Here is a 20,783-nt window from a genome sequence, read left to right as displayed (position 1 = left end):
TGGCTCATACATTTTGAAACCCAATGTCAGATAAAAGCAAAACATGCATTCTGCTTGGGACCTGCCCTGTTGTTCTGCATTTCCCCATGCCATGGTCCTAGTCCCACCTTCCCATGGCTATTTGACACGAAGAAAGAGCTCCCATTTTTAAGATTCCCCAGTCCCTGGGTGACTGCTATTTTTAAAAGAAAAGTGAAGTCCTGTTGGTGCTACTGACTGGCTGAATACAAATGCCCAGGATGTCCTCTTAGCTGCAAAGTATGAAAACTGTTTTTATACAGAGTCCGTTATTTTATGGACTTCACAGTTACAGAAACTGAAAATACAGTGCACTGGAACATCTTCATATCCCTCTGGCACTGGTGCCACCTCTCTTTCCAAAATTCTCTGCAAAGCCCTCAAAGCCAAAGTTTAAAGGACCTATACCAGGGATTTCTAAAATTTGCAGGACTGCGATCCACCTTGTCCCATTGAGTGGGTCACAATGCTCCTGGTGGTGCTGGAGGCTTCTGCTGGCCCAGCAACCCACTCTATAGGCCTCTGAATGGCCCTCAGAACCCTCCGCAAGCCACGTCCGATTTTCAGAAGCAAACTAGAAGTAGCTTTTGGAGGCTTCTGAGGCCTGCAGAGTGGGTTGCTGGGCCAGCCTCTGGAGGCTCCAGGAAGTAATGGGGTTTCTGAAATGGATCCTATTTAGAGCACAAGTGTGAGCAGGAGGGCCCAGATGGCGACCCACTGTGCTTGGGCTTGCAACCCACCAGTGGGTCATGATCCACACTTTGGGAAGTGCTGACCTATACTATATGTTACAAACTATACTATACAGAACTATATGTTACAATGAAAGGGTAAAGTGGCTTCTCATTTTTTAAATAGCATGCGAGGAGACTGAAACGGAACAAAACTGCAACAGGGGAAGATTCAACACATTGCCTGGGCTGTGGTTCCAATCTCAGTTGTGGTCTCCATGCATACTATTCTTATTGGAAAATTTTTTCTAGTGGCTTTCAATGGAAGCTCCCTCCCCCAGTAAAAACAGTGCATGGGGGAGAGGAATAACCGGGACCAGAACCATGGCACGCCCACTGTTCTAACCCCTCCCAGCTCTCCCACCACAGTTTTGCTCAATTCCAGTGTGCCTTTTTGTTTTAAATGCATCATGTTCATGTTATGTGTTCCTCTTAACCCTAAACTTTGGTCCTAGACTTTCAACAATGAAGTCAGAGATATTCTGTATTCTATGAGGGGTAGGCCTTGTAGACAAACTGCATATCACATATAGTGCATGGAGGCTCATACTGAAGTATATACATGCCCAGCAAAAACATATACATGTATGGCAGAGCTGTGTACAACAGCGCCCTACAAGTTCCAGTATTTGCAGGACTGCTGCCCATTATTCAGAATCGGAGAGGATAGAAATCTACACACTGCCCTCCTGGATCTGACCAATTGGGGTCCATTAACTCAGGCATTCTATTTCCAACAGGGTTGGGTATGTCCACAAGGTTGCCCCAAACAGTTGCCCCAAACAGCAGACTGGCAAGGGGCACCTGCCTCTGTCCTCCCTCTACTGCTCCTTCCTCGCTGGATTCAAAAAGAGAGAGGGTAGTGAACAGAAAAGGAACTATGTTTTCCTCTTTGTTTTTTAATCCAGGAAGTGGGAGGAGGAGCAATGTGCCTTCTCAGGCTCTGGGAGGTCTTGCCCCAACCCTGGTGATCTGCCAGATGAACCTGGAAGCTTCTAAGCAGGGCAAGGAAGTGATGATCTTCTCCCTGTTATTTGTTCCCAGCACATGATATTCAAAAGATATCCTGCCTTCTGCGCATGCGGAGGTCCCAATTAGCAATCATAGCTAATAAGCCATCGACAGAGCTATCACTCCTCCAATTCTTCTAACCATTTTTCAGCACAAGTCAGCTAAGCTAGTGGCCATCGCCCCATTTCGCGGGGGTGAATTCCAAGTCCTTCGTCTTCCCAAGGTGCTCCCGAAAGGGCGTTTTACTGTCTGTATCCTTTTAATCAGTGTGAAAGTAGCAGAATCTGCAGAAGTCTTCTAAATCTTTAAGCCTCTTTGTGAATTACAGAGTGCTCTTTCAATATTGCCTCCTGCTACGTTACAAAAACCCCCGGAGACAGAGCTGGACACTGTAGGAATGTTTGATATATAGTTGGACTAAATAACAACCTAATATATCAAACATATCACACAGAGTCCCGCAGAAAAAAAGGCATCCAGGTTTGGACTCAGCTTGAAATACAGACTAAGCGCTGAACTTCTCAACAGCGGGGAGTTGCTACGGGCGGCTGAAGCCCACTCCCCCCCCTTTTGAATGCTGAAGTCAAAATGGGCAGACTAGACAAGAATGGTAGGGAAGAATAGACTGGACTTCCAGCAATGCATCCGGAAGATAGGACCCCTCTGCTGGAGCATCACTGCCCTCTAACTGCTTTCCAGCAAACATCATCGAAAATTATTACGATTATTATTATATTTCATAAGCTGGAAGGTACAGACAAATTCATTCATGTTACGCTTACATGTATTTTAATGCTTTTCACCAATTAAAGAAACCGCAATCGTTCAATCTCACTAGCTTTAACTGATCAATTAAATTTGCAAATGATTAGAACAATACTTTTGAACAATACTTTCGAAGAAAGAAGTATATGTCCTTAGTTTTTAAATAGCACACATATCTGTCTTGGCAACTGTCATTTTAGAAGAGGCATTCCCTCCTGGGGTGGGACTAAAGATGGAATGCCTCTTTCAAAATAGTATCTGACATCTGCATTTTTTTAAAATTAAAAATAATTGACCCCCCCCCAATGTTTATGTTTACACACACACACACACACACACACACACACACACACACAAGGAAATTAAATCCTAACCAACTTTCCAGCACTGACATAGCTGAGTCAATGTGGTGTGCGCTGCGTCCTGCAATGGGGAGGCTGTCAAGGATGCCTCTTCAAGGTAAGGGCATGTTTGTTACTTTACTTTGGGGCTGCATTGCTGCGAGGTCAGTGCTGGAAAGTTGGTTAGGATTGCGCCCTAAATGTTATTTTTTTCTTCTGTTTTCCAGCAGAAAGTAGTTTGATAAGCAGAGTGCATGACAGTATAAAGACCTTCTGACCTACTGCACCCCCATGAAATGCTCTGACATGCAGCCGTGAATTTTAAGGAGGATTTGTGTATGGACCATAATTGGTGGACAATGAAAACCAGGACTGTGAATTTAAAAATTAACAAACCCTGTGCCAAGAGAACCCCATTTAAACATAACAAGCTGTCTTCTACTCTCTTGGTCCATCCATCTAGGTTAGTCATTGTCGACACTGACTGGCAAAGGGCTTTCCAGGATTTCAGATGCGGGTCTTTCCCCCTTTCTGCAGCCAAAAATCTGGCAAAGTACTTTTGTATAATTTATTTGGGTTTTGCTAGCAATGGGAAAAGACAAAACCCCTCTCTGACTGCTGGGGAACTCATGCAGCTACCAATGTGGCTTCACAGAATTCACAGTGCACCAAGTACAATGTAGTGCACACCACATTTTCCAGCTTCCAACCATAGCAACTTGATCTCTACAGGGGAAAAATATAAGTATATTGAAAGCTGCAATTTTGCACTTCCACAAAGCTCTGCTGTCAACCTGTGCAGCTCACCCTTTTCTCACCCACTCACACCTGTGTAAATATTAAAATAATGGATCTGTGCAAAAAGAATTTATTCAGCCTGGAACATCCAGCTAGGCATTTCTGCAAAATATTTACAAGAAGAAGCATCCCACAAGCCTTATTAAAAGCTCAAATGACATGCTGTCATGAGATAATCTAAACTCCTAAGTTGAGAGGTGCCAGGGCTCAGACTTGAAGTGATACCCTGTGTCCTGGAGTCTTCCTCTCCCTAGATCTTAGGTGTGCTGGAGTTCAGTAGGGTCTCTTCAATACTGGGAGAAAGAATTTTATACATACTAAAAGGTATGTTTTTGATAATTGTGGTTTTCAATGCTGTCATTGAACACATTTAATGCTACACTTTTGCAGTGCGAACACTGGCACTGAAAATAACCCAGGTGAGTTTTACTCAGCCCCTGTGTGTGACATCTGAGCACTATCTGGTAAAGGTTCAAAATCCTGTGGGGGATCCTTCAAGAACTCAGATTGTGGGACTTTTTGTGAAATGCACACTTGGAAGGGGCTGTAGTTCAGAGGTGAAGTATCTGCTTTGTACACCGGGCAAATTTCAGGGTTCAGAACACTTCGGGGTTCAAATCCTGCTATCTCCAGGCAGGGTTGGGGAAAGACTCCTGCCTTTGACATTAGAAAAAATGCAGTAACTCAGAGCAGACAATTCTGAGCTACACAGGCTGATGGTCAGACTCAGTATAAGGCAGATTCAAGTCCTGGTCCTCGTAGCTCCAACCCCTGACTTTCACCACCACCCCCTGAAAAATGTGTTAAGTTTTACTGCTTTTCCTTTCTCTTCCTGCTCTTCCTTCTACTAAAATAAATTAAACTGGAGTCTGGAAAACAAAACAAGGCAAAAGCAACTCTATGGAAATCTATGCCTCCGTATCCAGCTTGTTATCCCACCTTATGTGTGCACCATTCTAGGCATGAATGATCTAAGCAACATAAAAGAAGCACATGCTACTGTGGTTAAAGACCAGCTCAGTGTTGCTTGTGGCGGTTTGGATTAACTGGAAAGACACTCGCGTACTCGCTCACCTTGGGCTTGGCTCGGGGCTTCAGTTGCTCCAACTTCTTGGCAGCAGCTTCAATCGAGGCAGCGGCCCCCAGTAACTCTGTCTCAGCGATAACTGTGGGGTCTTCTGGGTCAACCCATTCAGTGCCTGAAATCCATACAGAGAATGAAAACCATCACACTAGGGGCTCGTGCTAATGGAACAAGTGAATAAAGAGAATCACTTGAAGCCACTGATGGAAATCATCAACTAAAATGTAACTCCTCCCACCACAAAGCACTATTAGATCTTACACCTTCACATATAAGCTAACTTCATTAATTAACCCCTCAGTCTTCATGCACATCTGTGATCAAGCCTTGATTGTGTAACTTACAGTGCAATCCAATCTTGCACTGGAACAGGCAGACCAGGAGGCCTACGCTGTATCCAGTGCAAGATTAGGGCCTGAAGTGGCTCAGCCAGAGGGCAAAGGGAAATTCTTACCCCCAGGTAAGCCACCACGACCCCAATGGGTCTCCTTGAACCTGTGCCACCTCCAGAGCTTGCAGCCGCTCCACGCTGCTTGGGGAATGGGATTGGGATCTGGCATAACAGCCGGGTCCCAGCCCTGTCCCAGCCCTGCCTCCCACTCCCTGCCCACCTGCCCCTGTGACCACCCTCCTCCCACCCCTGAATGCCTCCCTCCTGCCTCCTCCCCGCTCTCCCCAGACCTTTGCATTGGCCAAACTTGGCCAACGCAACCCTCCCTGCCGGAGTCAGCGTGGAGGCTGGATTCAGCCTCTGTGAGCTAGCGTGCATCCCTGCACCAGCCCAGCTGACTCTTGAGGAGGTGCAAATGTGCTTTACGGCATGTTTGCAACCTTCCTGGGATGGTGCAAGGGACTTGTGCAGGCCCAAGACACATTCAGGATTGTGCCCTTACTTTCCCCCTTTCTTCCCATGACTCTTTTTTTCTCCCCTGCCTCCGTGGTCTTGCCCTATGTCTATTTTAGATTGTCAGTCACTCAGGTTGGAGTAGGGTAGAGGCTCTTTAGGGTAAAGGGGTATTTTCCAATTGCCAAACTTACCTTTCATTGCTTCAGCTGACTGTATGAGTTCCGTAACAGCACTAGCCACCCTCTTTGACAAAGCAGCCAACTGATGCTTCAGCTCAGGGGTGGGTTTCTGGAGAATCTAGAACCATAAATCAGAGTGTAGGCAAACTATTAAGTGCTGTCCCCTTGGCAGATACTTTGGCATCATTTCTTCTTCATCTTTTTTTTTTTTACACCTCCTTTGTGCTGGCTACTTAATCCCAGAGAATCAGGGATCCTGTAGCCAGTGTAATGACACTCAAAGCATAGTAGGGTTACCCTTTACCCACATCTTTAAAAACAAACAAACCAAAAAAAAACCACCCACTTCTGCAAACTGTTAAGTGCTAGGCCAAATGTTCATAGTCTGTCTGCTACCCCACTAGCAGCTGCTTTGGCATCAATTCTTTTACACCTCCTTTGTGCTGGCTACTTAATCCCAGCCAATCAGGGATCCTATAGACCAGGGGTCGGCAACCTGCCTTTCTAGAGCCGCATGCGGCTCTTTCAGCTGTCTGCTGCGGCTCCTCCAGGTGAAAGTGGCAAAGAGTGTGACAGGAGGCACCTGTGTTGGGAGGGCGGGCTGCTTCCCTCTGCCCCCTGAGCTCACTGCCCTCCTCTCCCTTCACCCCCACCTGCCCCGCATTGGTTTCCCTTTTCAATTTTGCCGCTCTGCAGGCTTAAGGTCCCTGTTTTTCCCTTCCCCAACTCTCCAGCAGGCTCAGCCAATCAGCATCCAGCAGGCTCCTGGCTTTTTCTGTTGGAATGGCTCAGGACCCTTCACTGGCTGACCACCAGCCAATCCTGAGCCGCCTTCCTCCTCAGCCATTGCAAGCCCTTGCAGCCAGACTTTCCCTGAGCAGGTCCCCACTCAGTGCAAGGAGAGGCTTTTCCTCCACAGCAGAGGAGACATCCTGTGTGTCTACTCAGTAGTAAGCCCCATTACAGTGGATGAAGCTTGCTCCCAGGAAAGAGCGCCTGGGATGGCAGCCTTGAAGCCTGCTCAAGGCCAAGCGCAAGGATGGGTGAGTGGGAGCCCGTCTATTCCAGGTCTGTTCCAGAGTAAGCCCTGATGTAGTCCCTGGGCTACTCTCAGGAAGGTGTGGAGGGCTGTATCCTCAGCCTCCTCCTGTGCAGATCTACTCACAAGTAAGCCCCGCTGTAGTCAGTGGGGCTTACTCCCAGGATAGTGTGGAGAAGGTTGCAGCCTGAGTGAGGGCAGGCAGGCAGGCAGGGCAGAAGCTGGCCTGTGGTTCCCCCCTCCCGCGCAGGTCTGTTTGACCTTTAAGCCAATGGGGCTTACTCCCAGGATAGTGTGGAGAGGGTTGCAACCTGAGGGAGGGAGGGCAGGCAGGCAGGGCAGAAGCTGGCCTGTGGTTGCCCCCCCTTCTTCTCTTCCCCACCTCTGGAGTCTGTGTCCTTTTTTCCTTCCAGCAGGGTGCCTCTGGAAGGTGGGGGGAGTTCTTTAGTATCCATGTAAGATAAGCAGATGTCATAACTGCCATATGTATTGGAATCCTGGAAGAGCTGGTGAGGAGGTAGATGTGGTGTCAGCAGTGGCCCCTTTAAGGGTAAGGCCTGGGCATCCAGCAGAGTGTGCTGCACAGCTGCAGCCACATGAAGGTAATAGGGCCCTCAGGGATATAAGAAGCACCTGAGGAAGGGGGTGTGGGTTGTAGAAGGAGTGCAGGTTGGAGGTAGGAGAGGAGAGGAGAGGAGAGGAGAGGAGACCTGACCTGACCTGACCTGACCTGACCTGACCTGACCTGACCTGACCTGACCTGACCTGACCTGACTGACTGGGCTTATTGACTTTGACTTGGATACTCTGACTGATTTGACTGACTTACTTTGGAATCTGATCTTGGACTATGACTTGGCTTATTGACTTTAGACTCTGCCCTGGATGCTCTGACTGACTTTGTGACTAATGGACTGCTGGAGACACTGGAGTTTGGTGTGTGGCTGCTGTGCCCAAGACCTGCTGAGGACCCAGGGTCTGCTGTAGTGGTGGGAGGCTGCTGGCAAGAGAGAGGACCTCTGCAGGTTGAACAGGCGAGCTACCCTGGAGGTGGGGTCCAGCAGGACTGCAGGGCAGAACCAGGGTCATTTGTTGGGGGAAAGAAGGGGAGCTAATTTGCTTAAAGTGGGCCTAATTCTCCAGGCAGAGAATGACCTTGGAATCAGGCAAAACACCATAGAGGACCAGGCGAATGAAAACACAGGACAAGAATGTATGACAAAACTAACTAAAAGCTACAAGAGGGGGCTACATTATAAAAACGGGACCTATAAGAGCATAAAGGTGAAAAAAACTATATATGCAGTATTGTTTTCATTTTAGACATCAAAAGGGTTTTGTGGCTCCTGAGGTTTTTTTTCCTCCGGAAAATGGGTCCAAATGGCTCTTTGAGTGTTTAAGGTTGCCGACCCCTGCTATAGACAGTGTGATGACATGCAAATTATCAACACAAAGCTAATTCAAAGTCAGGGGAATCTGTTCAGGAGCACCTCCAGTTCATTTCAATGGCAAGTCTCATCAAGGGACTTCTCACTGAGCATCAAGGTTGAGATTTCTCCCCCCCCCCCGCCAATCTTTTTTGGTGCCTTTGCTTGAGACAATTGTCTTATTCCTTGTTCTCATAGTAGGGTCACCCTTTACCCAACCTTTAAAAAACCACCCACTTCTGCTGTCACATCTTTAATGGCTTAAAGATGACATCTGGGTGGTTCCAGGATATAAAGAAAAATGATTTTATTCATTCATTTATAAATATTTTTGATTCCACTTTTATATCCAGCTCTCTCTTCAGAGAGTGCAGAGAAGCACTCTCAAACTAGTGCTGATGCCTTTGGGATGACTGTAGAGGTAGCAACAATGAGGTCTGAGAGAAGCCTCCACACACGGCCATAATCTTGAGGCATTCAGTACTGCTGACAATTTAGCCCATGTACAAACTTGGGGGTAAGGGAAGGAGAAAGGGAAGTTGCCACGTGCTGTTCCATTGACTGCTTTAACGGAAGCAGATACCTGAGCTTTCAGAGTTCTTTTTGTGAACCAAAGCATCCGAAAAATGTAAACTGGCAAGTGATTTTGACAAAATTCAAATTTAAAACAACAACTTGATAATAAAATAACTGGGAGGCAAAGTATCCCCCTATTGAGATTTATTTCCTTGAAGAACATATAAATATGTACACTTGGAACCCCTGCTGCTATTGGTTGCTTTGCATTCTGAATGCACAATAAGCTCTACTTGTTCAGCCAGTCAAGCATTTTGCTTCTTACTGTGGCCAACCAGATGCCTTTAAGCAACCTACAAGAAGAGCAATAGCCTTCTGTTGCTGTGGCTCCCTACCAATTATTCAGTGGTAGGCTGCCTTGGAACATGGAGGTTCCATCAAACCATAAGTAGCCATTATAGCCAACTTTGAAAGGGAATTAGACAAATACGTGGAGCAGGACAAGCCTAAGCGAATGGCCATCACTACATCTTGTGGCTCTGAATTTTATAAATTAACCACACATTGCATAAGGAAGCACTTTCGTTTATCTGTCCTGAATCCACCACTCATCAGTTATGTTGGGTGACCTTGAGTTCAAGCAGTGAGAGAGAAAATATATCTTTTCTACACTATGCTTAGTTTTATAAACTTTCACAGACCTAGAAAACTCACCTTGGAATAAGATGGGGAAAAATAAGGTGGGAAAGTATATATTGATCATTTGAGTTTATACATGCAAGACTTACTCCTCAGTAATTTTATATTTGAAACACGGGGGGGGGGGGGTGAGACTTTGGAAACCAGCTGGTACATAGGCCTGTCTGTGTGTCTCAGCTAAACAATCAGGCTAAACCATGTCGGTGAAAGAGCATGTGAGACTTTAAAGGTAGGTGCAGGTCTTGTAATGAATATTCTGAAGATGCAATTGGTTTTTAATCTCACCTTCAATGGTGCGGTGCAAAGTGAAACATTGCTAGATTGGCTCAAATTGGGTACAACCCCCTTGAGTGCTCAGGCTTGAGAATACAAATTATTTCCCACCCAGCCAGTTCCTGAAATGAGATCTAACCATTCATTTTTCTCACCCCGTTTGCCTTGTTAGTGACAGGCAGTAATGCAATTGTACCTTTGTTTTTGCCTTATCTGTATTCAAACACATGCCCATTAATTTAATTTAACAAGAAGCATTACAATAAGATGCCAGGCAAGACACACAACCAATTGTGTATGCCTTCTGATCAGTGGTTAATGTAGACATTAACGTTATTCAGATGGCTTAACAGCTGTCACTCAGCCTAGCTGTGGCTTCTGAAAGGCAATCCACTTGCCCTAATAAGCCTACAAAATAACTCATGTGGCAAAGCTTTTGTATTCATCGTGGTTGCTAAGAGTTGGGAATATCACAGAAGATCACAATGCTCTGAGGAAAAAAAAAAGGCAGAGCTGGCCTTACTTTAAGGCTAGCCCAGATCATCACTAAGGTGGGTGACAGCATGGGGTACAGACAGAGCTCAACTAAAGGACACAATTCTGAGCTCCTTATCAGCTCCAGTTCATTTTACTAGGGTTTCTGCAGGAGTATTTCCAAGTGGGTTGTGTCCATATGGAGTCATACAAGGGAGTACTGCTCAGAGCTTCCTCCTCACATACTAGAATGCCCTAAACCAGCAATTTTCAACTGGGGAGCTGTGGCACATTGGTGTGCTGTGAAAGGTCCACAGATGTGCTGTGGGAGTTTGGAACACAGGGGTTGAGAATTGCTGAAAAACTCTGGGTTCTGCGTCTCTGTTAGGGTAACTGCACATAACTGCAGGTAACATATTGCCTGCCCTTCTTCCTCTGCCAGCTCCTCAGACAGCTGCCCTAGATTAGAAACAGAGCCACATAATCTGGAGGTAACATCACACGAGACAAGGACCATAGAGGTCAGAGAAGAAAAATATTGAAAACTGCTGCCCTAGACTAATGCACAGGCATGAAGATAAATTTGAAGCTTCCGGGTTTGTACTGTATGACCAACAGACACGTGTCTATTGCCTTGTGCCTCTCACACATAGCCCAACAACAAGCATACAACAAGTTTATTCTTACCATAAGAACATGTTCCAGGAGCTCCAAGTATCCCAGAGTGCATTCCGTTCCATAGCACAGTGCTCTTGCCCGAACCTCTTCACTCACATCATGGTGATAAGAAGCTTGCTAAGGACCCAGGAGAACATCAGCAGTGAATGCAAAATGGTGACGCAAGCCGCCTGATGTTCCACACTAAGCTCTTAGTTCAACAATGAGATGTAATTTAAAAAAATACCAGCTATACTGCCACACTCAAAAGCACACGGCCCAACATCTTCAGACAGGAAGTTTCAGATGGGTAGAAAAAAACCCATAACTCTTCCTGGTGTGGATCAGTTTGACAAATGGCATAATCCACACTCATCCACAACCAGGCAGGGAAACTCCCTTGGCAATTTGTCTGCCTGTTAATTTGTCCACTTGAAAGAAAATTTAAACAAGCAGGGCTGTAAATGAATTCAAGAATTGTAGCTGATTAATCATTTGACCCAATAATTTGCTAAAATGCTATCAGCTTATTCAATTTAAATACATTTATGGATCACCGAAACCACAGTTGGTTACTTTTTTCATTTTTATTGTTATATATCTACAATCCAGCCTAAGTTAAATACTCCATAAGAGCATTAACTACATGCTTAACTTTCCTATTGAGATAAGTGAGGCTTCCACGTCTTACAGCTCCAAAAGTAAGGACAGGTCAAGCAAGATAGCATGATGAAACTTCCCTTCTATCCTTCCTATGCCATTCCTTCATCTCCTTTTTGACCTTGGAGTACAGTCGGAATTGGCTGCTTGGGGTTATTATGGGATCAAAGAATCACAATGATGCACAAGGAAGGCAGCAAACTCTGTCCTTACAAACAATAGGTTCATAAGAGTCTATATGCACACAAATACACCCCCTCGCTTTAAAGTAACCAATACCCCTTTTGGAAACAATGTGCAGGTCCTGCCTAGAAATGCAGATAATGATAGCCAAGAACTACCAAACAGCGCAAGTCTATGCATGTCCCCTTGGAAGGAAGTCCCACTGTGTTCAGTGGGCCTTACTCTCAGGAAAGTGCATATAGTGTTGCAGCCTCATTGAAAAATAATACAGACTTAGCATTTATACAGTACTTTGAGTATACTAAAGAACTTCACAGATGTTATCTTACTATAATCCTTACAACCACCTTGTAAAGTATATCAGAACTATAATTCTTTTCCCCCTCCTGCAAATGTAAATAACGGGCAGCAACGTTAAAAATGTAAAAATCTAATTTAAATGAAAAAAAACTCTGCTAGATTTAAAAAAAAATCACTTGGCCCTGAATCGTATGTAGACTGAGCTTGTATCAACTTTCAGAAAACAGCAAGAAAAACACCCCTTATTCACAAGGAAATGTCCTGGAATATTGAAATACCAATCTTTTTCACATCAACAGAAGGAAGCCCTTCATTCTGGCAGTTGCCAGAAAATTAACCCAAGCTCCCTACCCCATTCAAAGTCATCAGGGCTTAGGTGGATCTGAAGGAGAGAATGACCAAGGTTTGCCCCCAGGAGCAGAAAACGCATCTTTACCTTGCAAGCTATCAGCATGTCAGCCACTGCTTTGCGGCTCAAGTTGGCTGTTGCGATCACATCCTCTTGCCGACACGAGTTCCCAGCTGCCACAGCTTTGGCAGTTGCCATGGTGATGCCTTTCGTCATCCGGATCGATTCTTCAGGCGATGAGGACTTTTCAGGAACCTCCTTCGACTGGAACACCTGGATGCACAAAAAAGGGGGAGGGGAGAGGCAAAAATGAGAGAAGGGAAGGGAATGGAGCGTCTGCCTGGACGTGCAATTGGAAAGCTTTTGCTCTGAAGCAGAGAACAACTGGAAACAGCCTTGAAATGTCAGGAAACAAGATGTTTAAATGGAAAACAGCTAGTTTATCTTCCCTCCCTGCACCCATATTCCAGACGTGATGGCTTACAAATCCCAGTGCTGTTTAGAACCATGCTGGTAGCACATTGTCTTGACAAAGGCACACATGCTCTGGGTTGGACAGAAATGTGCTCCTTCCCACATGATCAATCCATCACACTTATGCACTGTGGTTTCCCCCTTATTGAGAGTAGCTTACATCTGGTTCCCACCATATTCCACCCCCCCATTCATGTAGCTTCATGGGGCCCTTGCTACCATTCAGTAGCATTCCACCACCAAAATCAAGCCAAAATCCATATGATTCAAATTCCATATAAGCCAAGTTCCATATGGCTCAGTGGTAGAGCACATGCTTTTTGAAAGAAGCCATAATTCAGTGGGAGAGCACATGCTTTCCTTAGGATCATGCTGCTCAGGGGGGCTGCAGGGGCTTGGGTACGCGCCACTTCGGGGCGCGATTGCTCCGCATCTACTTTCACTGCTGCAGGGAGCCCTGCTACAGTTCGCGCTGAGCTCCCTGCACCCCCGGGAGGCTGCAGGGGCTTGGGTAAGTGTACCCAAACCCCTGCAGCCCCCCTGAGCGGCAAGATCCTGGGGATCGCGCCACTACCTTCCCCCGCCCCTGCTGCCTCCCCCCTCCCACCCACGCAAGAACGTAGTGGCTCTCAAACTCTCCCAGAGAGTGTGAGTACCACTGAGTAATACCATCATGTTATATACCACTGGATGTAGAATTTCCAGCAGTATGCAATGCAAAAAACCAGACTGAAATATCACCTATCAAAAGTTATTGGCAAAAAACTGGAAAACTAAAAATACATGGAGCCCTATGGAAAGTGAAACTGAGCTGTATCACACGTTTACGCATGAGTAGGTAAACTTGCTTTAGTCCAACAGAAAGGGCAGGCTGAGAGGAATCCAACAACACCAGAATGGTCATGATCCAATGAATGTAGCCCCCCAAAAACACCTGAGAAGAAGGTCCCTCCCTCCAAGCTGGCGAATGTACTGAGCCCTATGGAAAGCGGAAGTAAGCCACACGGTTGCGTTTACTCCTGAGTAAGCAGACCTGCCTTGGCTCCTGGGCAGGTCAGGCAAAGTGAAATGTGAGGCCACCAGAATGGTTCTGATCTGATGGAACTGGAGCTCAACAAATGCTCCAGAAGGCAGCCCCCCCCCCCCATAAAAAGAATAAAAAAGGCTTGACAGGGTAAGGTGAATTTTTTCTATTTTAGGCTGCAATTCTATCCAAACTTTCTTGGGAGTAAGTCCCACTGACTATAATGGGTACTTACTTCTGAGTAGACAGGCATAGCATTGGGCTTTCAGACTAGTAAAGCCAGGTGGGTACTGACAGTGATATGCTTGAAATATAAGAACTGAAATTGAACTGGGAACTGGGTAGGGGTGAAAATCCTACTGATTCTTTTTGGTGGTGGGGGGGAGGTTTTCGCAGGCAGGCTACAGAGAAAATTCACTTGGTAGAACAGGGCAGGCTTCCTCTTTTTTAATTATTTGTTTTACTTTAATTTGATTTTTGTAATTATTTTAATTTGCTTTATGATGTCACTTGTGGCCATGATATCACTTCCAATGGGTCCTGGACAGACTGTCATTCTAAAGAGTGGGTTCTGGTGCTAAAAGTTTGAGAACTGCTGCAATAAGGCGTTGTTGACACCCTGGAGGGGGGGGGGTGACACCACTAGTGACCAAAATCACTAAAATCACAGTTTGTAAGAATAATACCATCATATATCAATCAATGCATAATTTCATGCAGAATGCAGTGAAACAAAAACACGCTGAAATATCTTTATTCTATCAAAAGGTACAGCCAAAAAACCAGTGGAGGCAGGGCGATGGTATATCACCATGCCCACCACCTGGGATGTTGCCCCACCCTCTGCATGGGGTGATGCGCTGGCCTCCCGCACTGGGTGACGCGAACCTTAGTGATGCTGCCTGAGTCTTCGGCCCTTGGCATGCTATCAGTGACAAGGCTCAGAGTGTTAAACGGAACTCTGCACTCAGATGTTTCTCTGTGAATTGGAAAGGCTCCTCCTCCCACCTTTGCTTCTAATTCAGTGTTTCTCAAACTTTTAGCACTGAGACCCACTTTTTAGAATGAGAATCTGTCAGGACTCACTGGATGTGATTTCATGACCAGAAGTGACATCATCAAGCAGGAAAATTCTTAACAATCCTAGCCTGCAATCCTACCCGCACTTACCCAGGTGTAAGTCCCATTTACTGTCATTGTTAAAAGCATATACAGAGTAGCCTGTTCAAAGTACAGATCTGTAATATTTCCCCAATGCAGTCACATGCCATGGTAGCGTAAAGTCTAATATATTAAAAATAAAATATTGAAATGAACGGGGACCCACCTGAAATTTGCTCATGACGTACCTGGTGGGTCCCAACCCACAGACTGAGAAACACTGCTCTAATTGATTCCAAATTGGGGAACTCTGGAAGCAGTTGGTGGTGATACGATGATGCAATGATGTCATCAAATCACCCCTACACTTCAGGAATGCTGAGCTTTCACAAGGTGAGCATGCAGCTGGGCAGAGGTGATGGTCAAGCTTGAGCCCTCAAGAGAGCCTCTTCCATTCAGAATAGGTCAATACCAGACTGGATGGGCTATGTCAGAATGCCAGATGCAAGGGAGGGCACCAGAATGAGGTCTCTTGTTATCTGGTTATCCCTGGTTATCTTGTTATCCCTGGGGCATTTGGTGGGCTGCTGTGAGATACAGGAAGCTGGACTAGATGGGCCTATGGCCTGATCCAGTGGGGCTGTTCTTATGTTCTTATGATGGACCAGCCATCAGTATATCAACTCAGGATAAGGGAGCTTCATTGGTATGGTCTCTCCAACCAGAAATCTCAACCAAGACTGCCACGCTCTTCCTCCTCCCTTTTCCTGTATCACCAAGTATACGGAACTAGATGTCTTTATCACACATTCAAAGAGCTGCAATGCATCCAAACCAGGTGGGATATTTTGAAACAAAGTGTCAATTTATAACACATCCTACACACACACACACACACACACACACACACACACACACACACACACACACCCCTTTCCTCATCATCCAGTTTCTCGTCAGAAATTACTGAAGGTGGTTTACATGGGCAGGCTGTCCTAGATCTGATAAGGGTCTTTACAATATTGTTCTATATATAGAACCCTTTAAAACTAATGCTTCAACGAGTTATGCCCTGTTGTAGTTCAGGCAGCATTTTCTCATCAGTTACTCACAGGTCTTCCCACTAAGTGCACCCTCTGACTGCCACAACTCTTGTCAACTGTCCCTTCTCACTGCCCCCTCTGGCTCCTCCACTCTTGTAACTTGTACAAACCAAACCCATCTCTTGTCCAACACTACCAATTCTAAAGGAGTTCTATTCCACAATCAGTCAATAAGAACGGTGCATTTTGTATGCCCTGTGCACCCACAATCTCTTGGCTCTCATAGCAGAGTTTCTTTTTCAAAAAAAAGAAGAAAAAAAAGAACCTTTAAAATGCATACCATTACTGGGAAAATCTTTAACAACTTTAAAAATCAATCTCTATTAACAGATAATGTTGCTTCATTTCACTGCAGGCATGACCTCTGCCTGAGTCCCAGAGAACTGCTATCAATCAGAATACTCGGAACTTGACTAAAATGACCCAGTAGTAAAAGCCCTGCTGGAGCAGGCCAAAGGCCATCTGGGCCAGCATCCTGCTTCCTACAGTGACCCAGCAGCTGCCTCTGGGAAGCCTGTAAGCAGGAGAGAAAAGTATACTTCTCTCCCACCACTGCTTCCCTGAAACTGGTATTCAGAGAATAGTCTACTCAGTATAAGGAGACTTTACATGTTCATATATTTATCATGACTAATAACCATTCACAGACTTGGTGGAATCAGTCCTACGACCTATGGCACTGACACTTGAGCTACTAAGATGGGACATGCCAGTTTTCCCATCAAGCCCTGGGGCAATTCTGTATTCTTTTATTGACAAATTTATGCCTATAAAGGCCATTAAAGGGCGACAGGGCTTTTTCCACTGTGATGTGGAACTCCCATTCTCAGAATGGGTATTGTTCCAGTTAAGCTGTGTGGCTGCACAGCTCAAACCCCAGCTGAACCAAACTCTGCACAGCACAGAGCATGGCATTCCCACAAGTCCAGCAATGGTGTATGACATCATTGCCATGCACATGCATCTTTGCCATGACCTACATAAGAAGATCTTTGTCAGGCACAGAAAACATTGCAAATGAGGTGGCCAGATGCTCTTCCTTGGACAAATTCACAGAGTGGGTGTCATCATGGAGGTGCTTTGGCTCCCAAGAGGTGCTTGTTTGCTGAGGCAAGCCACCAATGCTCAGTTCAAAGCTTCCTAGAGCAGTTGATCCCAAATGTTTTAGTGCTGGGACCCACTTTTTAAGATAACACTCTTAACAGGATTCACTTAGCTTTATAAGATTTAAAAAATAAATAAAAGTTTCACTTTATCAGCCGCTCAAGCCTCTGTCTTTATACTCTTTACTATTACTAAGTGGGGGGACCACTTTTTTGACAGTTTGTTGGGGCCTGTGTTCACTGAACTGGGACCATTCTGGTGGCATTGTGTTCGTTCGGCCTGCCCTTCAAAATGGAACAAGGCATGTTTGCCTTCTTGGAAGTAAATATGCACCTGCTGTTCTGTTTCAATTTCCATAGGGCTCAATACATTTTCCTTCTCCGTTATCAAGTATGCGACCCACGAAAAATTTGGTCCTGACCCACAGTTTGGGAACCACTGTTCTAGAGGAAAAATTATAAATACAGGTACGTGTTGCTTAATGACAGGGATAGGTTCTATGAACTTCGTTGTTAAGCAGATTCACCATTAAGTGAAATCCCTATTTTTTGGGGTGGTGGTGTTTTGTTGGTGTTGTCATTAGAAGGTCCCAGAGGCCTCTTCTGGGTCATGCCAGGCCTCCACGGGCTGCAGAGTAGCCTGCAGAAGCATCTGGAAGCTATTTCCCGTTTTTGGAAGCAAATTGGAAGTAACTTTCGAAAACCTGAAGAAGTTTCCAGAGGTTTCTGCAGGCCATTCTGAGGCCTGGCATGACTCAGAATAGGCCTCTGAGGCCTCCTAATGACAACACCAATACCAACCACACAAAGGTGTGTGGTTGGTTAGTGTGTGTGTTAGGTGTGTGGTAGTTAGTTAGGTGTGTGGTACATTAGTTTTCAGCTAATGTACAGTAAAGCGATCTGTCGTTAGTTGGAATGTTGATAAGTGACACACACTTGTACTTATAACTGCTATCAACTAAACCTGAAGCAAGTCCCAAGAAGATAAACGGTAGGCCAAAACTGACCTGGCAAACAGGTGGCTGACTCCAAATTTTATTTTGGAAAAATATACTGGATCTGACACAGCGTTTGTCCATTTCAGGTAAACTGGCAAACACAATTACATAATGTTATTACCGTGAGTTCCTGCTTGATGTACTCAATTGTAGCCTCCAGTGCCCTTGTTCCTCGTGTAGCTTCATCTTCCACAGCTTTCACAGTCTTCAAAAGCGATGTGACGTTCGTTACCATTACCTGCAAAGACAAGAGCCAGGAAAAGAAAATGACTTTATTGCCAACTCTCCTTACATAGGACTATATGAGAAGGAATGTCAAGATGAATTCATAATTCAATGTGAATTTAGATATGGAGATCAATAGACTAATCAGATTAATCTTCTCTTGAATAGCTCAGACACTACTCGTACCTGTTCATCATAAAGGAATCATTTGCTAGATGGTTTGATTTTTAAAGATATACAGATATGTAGCAGGGCAGAAAGATAACATGATCCATGGAGAAAGGAAGGCTTTTCTAGACATTGGGACTGATGTGGAAGTATATGCCTTGAAGTGCAAGGATCCCAAACTCAGAACCTTGCCAGGTTGAGAAGAACTAATGTCATCAATTAGCAGTAATTTGGGAGTACCAGCAAGAGAGAACTATTGCCTTTTATGCCTGCTTGTGGGTTTCCAGGGAACATCTGGCTGGACAGTGGAGAAAACAGGACAATGTAGGGTTTTTCTTATGTTAACTGGCTGTAATAGGGCAAGCATGGATCTAAGAGTATTGACAACTTAATGATGACACCCTCAAGATACTCCAGAGGCTGTGCCTTCGGGAGGTGCACTGATAAAGACTAAGGTCTATAAGAAAATTTGCTTTGGCAGGAATGACAGCAATACAGACAGACAATCTGACTGACGTTTTGCATGAACCAGAACCCATCATCTTCCCTGCTAACAACGCCAAGAGGAACTTCTTAAAATGATACTGAAGAAGGGAGAGAGCAACTGCTTCCTATTCAGCCCTGCAGAGTATCTTTTCTAGTGGTTGTTTGCTTGAGTCTATATCTAGCTTTTAAGACAGTGAATCGCTTTTCGAATGGGGAACCATTTCTGAAGCTATATAAACCACTTGGTGAAACTTTTAGTTGAAAAGCAATATATAAATAACAAAAATGACTATACTTGGAACAACACACATAATACAAAAATATCTGTGAAATATCCCAGGTCCTTGGGAAGCACCTGATATTCAAACAGGCAAAATCCAGCTATCAACATATGTGGGCTATGCATAAGAACCATAAAAATAAGTACCTTGGCCGCTCCCTTGAGTTGGTACATGGATGGGTCTTCTGCTGGCTTGCTTGCAGCTCCTTTGGTTGCTCCAATGAGATCAGAGAGGGCTTTTGCAACATCCTTAATAGCATTGATTAGCACAACCTGGCAAGAGGGAAAACCACACAATACGTTTGACAGTTTAAGTGTTGGAAAGAGATGGAAAAAAAAGCAAGGTGCATGTCTCGTATACGTTCACAGAACATACACTGAACGGGGAACCCATATATTGCATTCGCATAAAATTATGAAACCTTTATCCAACTGGGGCTAGTTCAGATGTAAATTGGAAACCACGGTTTTAGGGAGAACAGGTCAATGATGGTTAACACCACTAAATTTACTACACTAAGTGTGGTAGATCATAATGAACAACCCTCTCCCTCCCTCATAATATATTCACGTATAATCCACTGTAAAACTCAATACTACCTGTTCTAAATTCTGTCTTTGCCTTGGTTACATCTTTGTGTGTTGCAGATCTTATTATTTGTATTATATCTTATTATGTGTATACCCCTGCTAATTGGGTAACAGGCACTTTTTCAAGTGGGTGCTCCTTTTTTTTAGCAGGGGGAGAGTGACTGGCCCACCTCACCCCAGCAGTGTCTGTTCTAGTGTCTGTCTGTTGGTATTCATTTGCATCTTTTTAGATTGTGAGCCCTTTTGGGACAGGGAGCCATTTAGTTATTTGATTTTTCTCTGTAAACCGCTTTGTGAACTTTTAGTTGAAAAGCGGTATATAAATACTGTTAATAATAATAATCTTATTCTTATTTTAGCTTAAGTATTTTTCTCAGAGGTGGAGTCAGAGGTCAACTAAGCACTAGCTAAGGGCCTAACACCCACCTAGCTAGGACAACTCCTGAATCCTCAACATCTGTGGCAATACCTGGTATGCCATCAGGGGGTGACATAGAGTGCCCAGTACAGGACCTTTCTTCATCCACCCTCCAACAACATGACACCAGCATCGGTTTGGCATTTTGCATGAAATTGATATTTCAAATTTATGGTATGAAAAAGCTGTGGTCATCAATTGCAGATCTCAAGAGAAGTGGGTACAAAGTTACCTGAGAAGACTCTGCAAGCAACATATGTTTCCAAAAAGGTAGCGATAGAGGATGCCAGACTGGGCTGCAACATTTTCCTGTCTCAGGCCCTTCCCTCCCCCTTCTCACAGCTTTTGCACACTGCCATCTTGTATAAGCTTCCCTAATTGGCTTTGCTGCCTCACTGGATGAATTTTTACTCTAGCATCTGCATGCCTGGCACTCTGCTAATCTCTTTGGGGACATCACT

At 45.0% G+C, this 20,783-nt stretch overlaps 1 protein-coding gene across 4 annotated transcripts in view; it reads right to left on the bottom strand.

Moving 5' to 3' along the window:
* TLN2 (talin 2) overlaps positions 1-20,783 on the bottom strand; it is a 225,182-nt gene that overhangs the window by 8,511 nt on the left and 195,888 nt on the right. For all 4 annotated transcript variants that reach the window (XM_066636592.1, XM_066636591.1, XM_066636593.1 and 1 more), the window contains 6 exons: positions 19,461-19,586; positions 18,276-18,392; positions 12,439-12,624; positions 10,890-10,997; positions 5,787-5,892; positions 4,739-4,863 (listed from right to left, as the gene is read on the bottom strand). In XM_066636592.1, coding sequence (XP_066492689.1) covers positions 4,739-4,863; positions 5,787-5,892; positions 10,890-10,997; positions 12,439-12,624; positions 18,276-18,392; positions 19,461-19,586 — 768 coding nt within the window. The remainder of the gene's footprint in view (positions 1-4,738; positions 4,864-5,786; positions 5,893-10,889; positions 10,998-12,438; positions 12,625-18,275; positions 18,393-19,460; positions 19,587-20,783) is intronic.

The sequence above is a fragment of the Tiliqua scincoides genome, chromosome 8 (genome assembly GCF_035046505.1).
Source record: "Tiliqua scincoides isolate rTilSci1 chromosome 8, rTilSci1.hap2, whole genome shotgun sequence".
Lineage (NCBI taxonomy): Eukaryota > Metazoa > Chordata > Lepidosauria > Squamata > Scincidae > Tiliqua > Tiliqua scincoides.
The sequence above is the reverse complement of the archived record's forward strand: the minus strand, read 5'-3'. Positions and strand labels throughout refer to the sequence as shown.